The sequence below is a fragment of the Plasmodium falciparum genome, assembly GCF_000002765.6.
Source record: "Plasmodium falciparum 3D7 genome assembly, chromosome: 6".
Taxonomy (NCBI): Eukaryota; Apicomplexa; class Aconoidasida; order Haemosporida; family Plasmodiidae; genus Plasmodium; species Plasmodium falciparum.
Genome location: NC_004327.3, coordinates 250,001 through 261,030, shown reverse-complemented (window position 1 = coordinate 261,030; position 11,030 = coordinate 250,001). Strand labels below are relative to the sequence as shown.

The window sequence follows — 11,030 nt, the reverse complement described above, 5'->3', positions numbered from 1 at the left end:
AATATGTAATACATATATATATATATATATATATATATGTATATTTTTTTTTTGTGTGTTTATATTTTTTTAATATGTTTACTTTTTTTCGTTAATATGATTATATATTCTCCTTTTTGTATTATACGTATAAATTTAATCCTTTTACGTAGAAGGGAAATGAAAATATCACGAAAAAATTTTGTCTTTTCGTGGGTATGGTATATTTCTAATTTTTTTTATGTAACAGGGGAAATCAATGTATATGTAACAAAAAAAAAAAAAAGAAAAAAAAAAGGCAATTGTAGGATTGCATAATATGAGGTTATCTAATTAAAATTAATAATCTCATATATATATATATATATATTAATATTTATATATGTGTATATTTATTTAAATTCTTTCATTCTTTTATTTTTTTGCTTTTAAATAAACATATTTATATATAATAACCTCTCAAATTAAAATGATGATATGTCTACTTAGTAATAAACATGTGTAGAATAAATATACATATATATATATATATATATATATATATTTATTTATATTTATATTTTTAAATTTCAAATATGGTTCATGTGGTATATATATTAAAATTTTTAATAGTAATAAATAAATGTTGTTTTTATTCATTTTAATTAATGAAAAAAAAAGTGATGAATAAAAAATTAAAATTACAAAAAAAAAAAAAAAAAATAATATTATAATAAATAAATAAATAAACATACGTATGTATGTATATTATGTCATATGAACGATTCAAATATCATATTAGAAATAAATAAGAATCATATAAAAAAAAATATATTGATCAAAAAAAAAAAAAAAATATATATATTAAATATATATATATATATATATAACATATAATAAATTAACATTTTTCTTTTTCCATATAAAAGGAAAAAAAAAACATGGTGTATAAAAAATATGTACGTTCGGTTTATATATTCTGTGATTACAATATAATAAGAACTGTTTCGATAATTTAATTAATTCTATAGAATAAGAAAAAGGAATATATACATACATACATATATATTTATATATATTTCTATATAGATAACTTTTTTACCTTCTATTTTTTTCTCTAATTGCCATTTCACGCATTTTTTTTTCCTTGATTTTTTGCCTCATTTTCATTTTCTCTGATTCTTTTACCCACCATGGTTTGGAGACTTCTGAATCTCTTCTACTTCTTCTTCTTCTTTCTGAATAAGATGAATTGCTACGACTAGAAGAAGTTGTATATTTATGACTACGTTTTCTTTTACTTATTTTTCGATAACTACTTTTATAACGATGATAATCTGATTCATATGAACTTCTTGAATTACTCTTACTATTTGAATATGAACTATTTGATTTACTATAATTATATGACCTTTTTCTTTTTTTATTTTTATCATATATATATTTTTTTTCTCTTCTAACATATGATATAGTATTTCTTTTATGTTTATTACTTGATGTACTACTACGTGAATAACTGCGTGAGGAAGTTTTTTCTTCACTGTATGATGAATAACTATATTTACTACTTGTTGAATTTTTATGTTTATATTTTTTAATTTTTATATTATCTGATTTTTTTCTTTCCCGATGTCTATCATAGGAACTTTTATCTATTGAGTTATTATCTTTTTCTTTATCTTTTTCATTTTCTTTATCTTTTTCTTTTTCATTTTCTTTTTCATTTTCTTTTTCAGTTTTATCATTTTGCGTATCATTACGTTTTCCTTCTTGTCTTGAATTTGCAGTTTCTAAATTAATTTGTTGGAGGTTTGCATTTTCTGTATTATTTACATTTAATAAATATGGATTTGTTGCTTGAACTAAATTATTTACTAGGAGCATATTTGGGTTATACATGGCACATAATTTCATGGCTAGCTTTTCTTTTAAAGCTAATACCTTTTCTACTTTTTGATTAACATTTGGATTAGTTGTTAATAAAAATTTATTATTATTATTAATATTATTAATGTTATTCATATTATTTATAATTGCCAAATTATTTGTACTGTTCATAATTGTATTTGTATTCACAAGATTGTTGCTACTATTCTCACCCGTTGTATTATTACTATAAAATGAAAAATTATTTTTTAAAATGTCTTTGTCATTAATTAAGCTATATGCATCTCTTATACATATCTCATGTAGTCCTACTTTGGTTCCACTTAAATTTAAAGCTGCTTTCGCATGCTCTTCATTTTTAAATTCGACAAAAGCCGTGTGTACCTTTTTCTGTTCGTTGTATTGTAATTTATAACTTGTGGTATTTCCGACGTTTTGAAAAAATGCCTTAATATCTTCTTCACCGTACTAGAGCAAGGGGGAACAAAAAAAAAAAGGAAAAATTATAAATAAATATATAAATATATAAATGTATAAATATATAAATATATAAATATATAAATGTATAAATATACAAATGTATAAATATACAAATGTATAAATGAGATATATGGTATATATATATATATATATATACAAATTTTACCTTTTCTGGGATATTTTCCATATACACAATTTTTGAAAAAACATCAAATTTGTTATTTTTTTCATTTAATGAGTTTTGAAAATCAACGAGTCTTTTTTTCTGTTCAGATATTACTTGTTTTTGTAAAAGGAGAGTTTGTACACCCTAAAAAAAAAAAAAAAAAAAAAATATATATATATATATATATGTATATATATATATATATATATTTTTTTTTTACCTGATTCGTTATACTGTTTCGAACATCTAACAAACTATTTACATTTTTATCACATTCCGTTGTAGATAATTCACTCAAATTAGTATTATTTATTATGGGTTCTATGACACTCACAACCATAGGGACATTCAAAAGAGATTCTCCATTTAACCTAGATGCATTTGTTATACCTTCTGATGTCTTGAATTCAATTTGACAATATTTCTGATTAAGTCCTGGAAAACTACAACAATGATATAAAATTAATTAATATATATATATATATATATATATAAATAATATATGAAAACATATTATAACCACACACAGGGAAAAAATAACGAGAAAAAAAAAAAATATATATATATATATATATATATATATATACACATGTATTATTCGTTTATGTATGTATTAATTTTAAAGCACGACAAACAACTGACATTCATTTTACAATCTCTCTCTTTTGTAACTTATAATTCTTATCAGAAAAAAAAAAAAAAAAAGAATATAAAATAAAATAAAATGAAATCATCATTATATATACATATATATATATATATATACATTTACATATATGCATATATTATCCATATAAAAAGATGAACTTACTTCTTAAATGTAATACTTATTATTTCATCACAAGAACCAAATTTTTCTCTTATATTCTCTTCAGTTATATCACTTGAAAGATTCTTAACATATACTACATTAGCTATACTGAAATTTAAACTCATATTATTTCAACCTTTTTTTATTATAATTTTTTTTTTTTTTCTAAAAAAAGTATAAAGAAAATGAAAAAATTTCCATACATATATAAAATATATATATATATATATATATGTATACATATATATTATTAAATTAATAAAACAAAATAAAAATAATTTATAATTTATTTAAAAAAAAAAAAAAAAAAAAATGTTTTTCTTACATATATATTATAATATAAAAAGGTTCTTTTCTTTCTTAAGTTTTTATATATTTTTTATTTCTTCATTTTATTCATTCATCTTTTTTTTTTTTCTATTTTTTTTTTTTTGTTATGTATATATTATATTTATAATCATTATTTATAAAAAATTAAAGAAAAATTTATAATATATAGAAAAAAAAAAAAAATATATATATATATATATATATATATATATATATTAATATAAATAAATATATATAAATTTTATAATTCCTATATTTTTTTGGTATGCATATATAAATATATATATTATATATATATATAATATATTTATATATATTTAATGTTGCTAGAAAAAAGAAAAAAAAAATTTTAAATATATAAATGTAAAGAGAAACCGCATAAGACCTTAAAAAAATATCTTTTCATTTTTTTCTTTTTTCTTTTTTTTTTTATGAAGAAAATAATTTATTTTTAGATTATAATAAATGAAATAATTATGTAGAAATATATAGAAAAGATAATTATTGTAATGTTTTATTTATTAAATCTTTCTACTACAATTTTTATTTATTTTTTATTTTATTACCCATATATATATATATATATATATGTATATATATTTGTATATGTGTTAAAAAAAAAAAAAAAAAAAAATTATGATAATATATATATATATATTTAATAGTTGATTTATATTTTTTATTGGTACAGAAAAAAATTGAAAGAAAAAAATTATATTAAAAAATATTATAATTTTCGAATTATTATATAATGTAATTTTATGAGTATATATTATAAGTATACCTATGATATTTATTTTTAATTAATCAAGGCAAATTCTTTTATTTTTTCTTTTTCTTTGTTTCTCAAATTTTTATATTTTTCTGCGTTATGATATTTGGAATTTTAAGTAAGTTCTGCACATAAATATAAAAAAAAATATATAGACATATGTATATATATATATATATATATATATATATATGTTGAAAGGTTTTATTCTTTTTGTTTTACTTATTATATTAATACATTTTTGGACATGAAATATTTATATAATATATATATTATAAGTCTTAATATTGTATAATTATCTTTGAAGAATGTATGAAACTCATTTTTCTTTTTACTTAATTATTTAAAAGACAAAAAAGGAAAAGAATGGGGAGAAAAAATAAGATAAGAAAAGGAAAGAAAAGAAAGAAAGATTATAGATTAGACGTATTTCCCAAATAAATATTTTAAACATACTACATATATGTAATATATATAATATATATATTATAATGTATTCATAATATGAAATAATAAATATCACTTTTTTGCATTCTTTATAATATATGTAAAAGATTCGGTTGTACAACTTTTTATATAAGCAAAAAAAGAAGGCTGGAGGGGGGACATGATATATATAAATAATAAGATATCATATATCATATATCATATTTGTATATATAATTATAACAACATTTTATTATTTATACCCATGTCTTTTCAAAATAAAACATTTTATATCCTCATATAGAATGAACATAACAACATGTTTGTAAATATATATATATATATATATAATATGATATCCTTTTTATTTTTTCATTTTATTATCTTAATATTAAAAAAATAAAAATATGTATAATATTATATGTATATAAAAAAAGGACCTAATCTTATCACATTTATAAATAAATATATTATATATACAATATATTATATATATATATATATTTATTTATTTATTTATAAGAATAAGAAAATGATAAGAATATTTGTTAACATATGAAAGACTATTATTTGCAAATGTTTTAATATATATAAATTTTTTAGAGTACTAAAATAAAATAATATGATATGTAGAAAAATTAAATTGACTCATTATTTTTTTATTTCCACATTTTTATGTTAATATAATATTATTTATATATATATATTATATTTAAATATATTATGTAATAATTATATATATATATATATATATATATATATATATATATATATATTTATTTAATAGCACGCGTTAAAAAGGATAGATGAAAAAATGTTGATATTCAAATTAATATATATATATAAAGAAATTTTAACATACATAAAAAATATTATACATACATATATATATAATATAATATATTTATAGAATTATATTTTTTTTCCGTATATATTATATGAAATCAATAAAATTATAATAAATAAAAATGTTTTATTATTTATACGAATTATATAATAAAATAAAATAGTATGATTATATATATATATATATAATATTAAAGGAATAATATTATTATTATATTATATAATATAATTATATTTATAAAATTACCATATATTATATATATTTTTTATATGAACCATAAATATAATATTTTATATATATATATATAATTATTATAAAATAAAAATATAGTGCACAGATTTTGATATTTTTAAAATATCATTGTTTTTCTTTTTATTTATATTTTAATACTGAAATAAAAAATAAAAATAATTAAAATAAAATAAAAATAAACGAAATAAAATAAAAATACATCATCTTTTTGTAATACATAAAAAAAAAAAATGAAAAAAATAATATATATATATATTATTATACATAATTTTATATATTAAATAATAATATAATATAAATTTTTATTTTTATCAAAATAAATACTTTTTTTTTTTTTTTTCTTTTTTTCATATAAATAATTTTGAAAATAATTAAAAAAAAAAAAATTCATTTAAAATAAATATAAAGAAATAGAAAAAAAAAAAATATATATATATATAATATATATGGTTTATATAATAATTTATATATATTTATTTTTTCTATATTTTACATAAGAAATTTATAAAAATATATATATATATATATATATATATATATATATATATATTTATTTATTTATTTTTCCTTTTTTGTAGTAAATGTTATTTTATTTTATTTTATAATCACGTGATTTATTTTGTGATATGTAATTATAAATATATAATATTATTAATATTTTATATATATATTATTACATATTTTGTTTTTTTAATTTTTATATATCCTTTTATGGTTTACATAAATGTAAATAAATAAATAAATATATATATTATATATATTTTATTTTGTAGAGTTATTCTGTTTTCTTTTCTTGTATATTATATGTAAATATTTTGAACCTACAATAACCCCGGCATATTATATATATATATATATATATATATATATATATATATATATATATATTTATATATTTATATGTAGTATTAATTTTTTGTTACGATTTTATTTATAATAATTAAAAATATTACAAACGTGTTATATGTGATCATTATCTCTGTATATATATGAAAAATATATATACTTTGATAAAATATATTTGAACATAAAATAAGATATATATATATATATATATATATATAGCATGTACCTATTTCATATGTATATGTTTTTTTTTTTTTTTTTTAAAAATCAATTAATATAATATATATAATATTATTTATATATATATATATATATATATATATATTTTATTTTTATGTGCTGTGTTTTTTACCTTGTTTTTGTGTCTTTCATTTTTTATATATTTTTTTTTTTCTCTCCCCCCCTCTTTTTTTTTTTTAATGTTCATGTGATATATTTTTAAAAAGAAAAATATGACTAATGTTAATAATAATATGAACAATTCAGGCAATAATTCAACACCTACGAATGAGGTGTTATGGGAATCTTTATATAACGATTTTAACGAAATAACAGATAGAAATAAGAAACATTTTAATTATATAGAGAATAGTTTATTTAATTTTTGTAAAGGTGTTAGTTCAAATGAAGAGTTATCTTATGATTTATCGAATCGTAGAATGAGTGATATATCAGGTTTAAGAAAAAATAATATAGGGATTAAAGTAAATGTGAATAATTTAATAACACAGAAAAGTAGGATAAATAATATAAATGAAAATACTAATGGTGTTAATAATAATAAAAATAATAAAGAGGAATTGAATAATGTTATGTTGAATAATAATATAAATGATGAATATGAAAAAGAAAGCAATTTTATTTTAAAGGATGAAGATGTTGAATATATAAAAAATGATACGTATATAAGTTGTACGGATGTTATGAATAGTGAAAAAACAAGAAACTCTGATAATTTTAATAATTCCTATATAACTTCATCAGCAAATAATAATGTCGTTTCAAAATCGGGGAGTTATAAATGTGACGCAGAAAATAATAATACAAATATGAAGGATTTGTCTGACATAAATAATAACAATAATAATAATAATAATAATAACAATAATGATAATAATATTAATATTGGTTGTAATGAGGGGAAAAATAATTATTTCTTATTTAATAATAATAAAGACGGATTAAGAAGATCTAGTCTTTTTAATTTGAAGAGCAAATCATGCCACAATTTTTCTTTACCAGATGATGGATTTTATAATTATCACAACAACAATAATAATAATAATGATAATAATAATAATAATAATAAAAGTAATAGTAATTATTATATATCTAACGATTTTTCAAAGAATAAATTACTATTAAATAAAAAAAATGACGATCATACATTTCTATTAAGCAATAAAAAAATTTATGATACCTACAAAGAAAGAAAAAGCGATAAGAAATTTATTACTTTTAATACTTTTGATAATCATTCAGAAGGAAGTGTTATATTTCCTATGGAGAAATATAGAAATTTTACATTGCCCTCAGAAGAAAAAATAACATCTTATAATTTTTTAAAAAAACATAATAGTACATTTGATTCTTTGGAAAAATTAGATATGTTATTGAAAAGTAAATATAAAAGTATTAACAATAAATATAACAACAACAATAATAACAATAATAATAATAATAATAATTTAGAAAGTGAAAATCATATTGCAGATGATGCCATGTCCATTTCATATTCATGTCCTAAAGAAAATATTAAAAAAAATCATTTCCTTAAGTCATTTTTAAGCGGTGAACATAATTATAAAATAGGTTCTGTCATGTCAGAAATTTATAATAGAAATACAGATGTTGATAAAAGTGATGAATCTCCTCTATCTGAACAAAATGCAGAAATTGATAACCACAATGTATTAATTAATAGATCAAAAAAATTAATAGAAATTAGTAAAAAATGTTTAAGTGGTTATTCAGATGTGGCTTCTAATAATATGAATGATTTATATATAAACAAAAAAGGTGACCGTAATAATAGTATTTATGATAATATATGTGACAGTTTTAAAAGACAAGAAAGTGTCTCAAAATCGTTATTATTTTCTGATAAAAATAAACAAATAGAACCCATTGAAATATCAAAAAATGATGATAACAATAATAATAATAATAATAAAAGTAATATTGATCAGTTGCTAAATAATTTGAAAACTATGGATAGTTCTAACGGATACGATTATGTAAATCATATGGATAATGTACAGTACAGTTATGATACTGAAGAAGATGAAGATGATAATGATAATGATAATTGTCGTGGACAAAAATCAAAGATAAGTGATCATGGTCTAAATAATGATAATGTAGAGCAAAATATATGTAACTTAAAAATGGTAAACGCAACAAATCAAAATAATAACAATAATAATAATGATAATATTTCAAAATTTAAAGAAGAGCATATAGAAAAAAATGGAAAAAAAATAAATACAATTTTTGAGGCATATGATAAAAAAAATATAACACAAGGGAAAGAAAATGCCTATAAATACAACAACATATATATGAATAATACCCAAGGAGGGGATAATAATATAACTGGTGTTGTTAATAGTGGTCATGAGAAAAAAAAAGAAATAAAAATAGAAGATGTATGTTCCTTATCAAAAGAGGAGGAAGATGCATTAATTAATATCGACAGGAATCATGTTTTGTTAGATGATCATAAGAAAAAAGAGGAGAAGTATGTTGAAAGTGGAGGGGGAGTGAATATGAATATATATACAAAAGAGGAACATGATAAGAATATTGTGAGTGATGATCACAATATAGATGATGATGATGATGATGATTATATATATGAAAAACTGAAAGATAGTAAACACCTTATAGAAAAGGATGTTCCCCATGTTGCTGACGTTGACAGGGTTAATGTTGATGAAAAAGAAAGTATATCCTTAGATGGAACCGGTAGGAGTGCACGTAAAATAATCATGCATCCCGATTTTGTTGAGAAATATCTTCAAAATAAAAAAAACGATAGTGTGATGGGATATCGGGAAGAAATAAAAATTAGCGACGAGCAGAAAAAAGCGCTAGACAAAAGTGTTAATGTTATAAATTATTCAAACGATGTAAAACGTTTATTTCGAGAGAAATATTTTTTGCAAGATTTATGTGAAAAAAGAAAAGTTATGATTCAAAAAAGTAAAATTGAAAATACGAAATTAAATATTGAAATAAAATCACTTTTAAGTTTTAACAATAACTTGAGTTATGCATTAAAAGAAAAAGATGCTGAAATAAAAATTTTGAAAAAACAGAAAGAAGAATTAGAAATAAATTTAATGAAACGAGTTAATAATAATACAAATAATAATCATCCTAATCCTTATTCTTTCTTAAATAATTCTACTCACTTAAGTTTATATAATGATGACAAAAGAAATAGCATCGATAATAATTATAATGTTTTATGTAATAAAAGCACATCCTCATCGATTATTTTAAATAACATGAATGATGCAAATGAAACTATTATACAAAGTTATGAAAAAAAAATACAAGAATTGACAGTGCAACTAAAAATGTATCAAACGAAAAATAATGACTTGCAAGAACAGTTGAAAATTTTTATGAACGAGTAAGGCAAAAATGTTTATGAAGTGTGAAATAAAATTAGCTAGCTAGCCAAAAAAAAAAAAAAAAAAAAAAAAAAATAGACAATTAATCCAAGAGAAGAAAATGATGTTTCTCAACATAAGTACATATACATATATTATATATATATATATATATATAATAAATTATATATATGTTTATTATTTCTTTTTTCATTGTTTTTTTTTTTTTTGATATTATAATTTATTAAAATTTTTATGTTTATATTTATATTTATGTTTATGATTATATAATTTTTCTTTAATATAAACCTTTCCGTTTGCTCTTTTATTTTTTTTTTTACAAAATTTAAAAATAAAGGAGAACTCTTTTTAAGTATAGAATTTATTATTTAGAATAAAAAAGAAAAAAAGAAAAGATAGACATTAAAAGAAGAGAATGTCATTTTAAACATGTGTTAAATGTTTTTTAAAAAAATAAGGAAATATAATAATTTGACAAATATAAATATAATGTTATTATATATATATATATATATATATATATATTTTTTATTATATATTATATTTTTTTTCCATTTGGTCTTTCTTTAATTTAAATCGTTTTAATCTCTTGTATAAACGAGATGGAGGTGGGG

At 18.0% G+C, this 11,030-nt stretch overlaps 2 protein-coding genes across 2 annotated transcripts; one reads left to right on the top strand and one right to left on the bottom strand.

Annotated features, from left to right (window-relative positions):
* Nucleotides 1–1,056: 1,056 nt before the first annotated feature.
* PF3D7_0606100 (RNA-binding protein, putative) lies at nt 1,057–3,427 on the bottom strand (the record flags this gene model as incomplete). The annotated part of the gene is made up of 4 exons (XM_960958.1): nt 1,057–2,313; nt 2,492–2,635; nt 2,712–2,934; nt 3,303–3,427. 4 exons carry the CDS (start codon nt 3,425–3,427, stop codon nt 1,057–1,059), a joined length of 1,749 nt encoding a protein of 582 aa, XP_966051.1.
* Nucleotides 3,428–7,227: 3,800 nt separating this feature from the next.
* Nucleotides 7,228–10,419, top strand: PF3D7_0606000 (conserved Plasmodium protein, unknown function; the record flags this gene model as incomplete). Its single annotated transcript, XM_960957.1, has 1 exon — nt 7,228–10,419. One exon carries the CDS (start codon nt 7,228–7,230, stop codon nt 10,417–10,419), a length of 3,192 nt encoding a protein of 1,063 aa, XP_966050.1.
* Nucleotides 10,420–11,030: the final 611 nt, after the last annotated feature.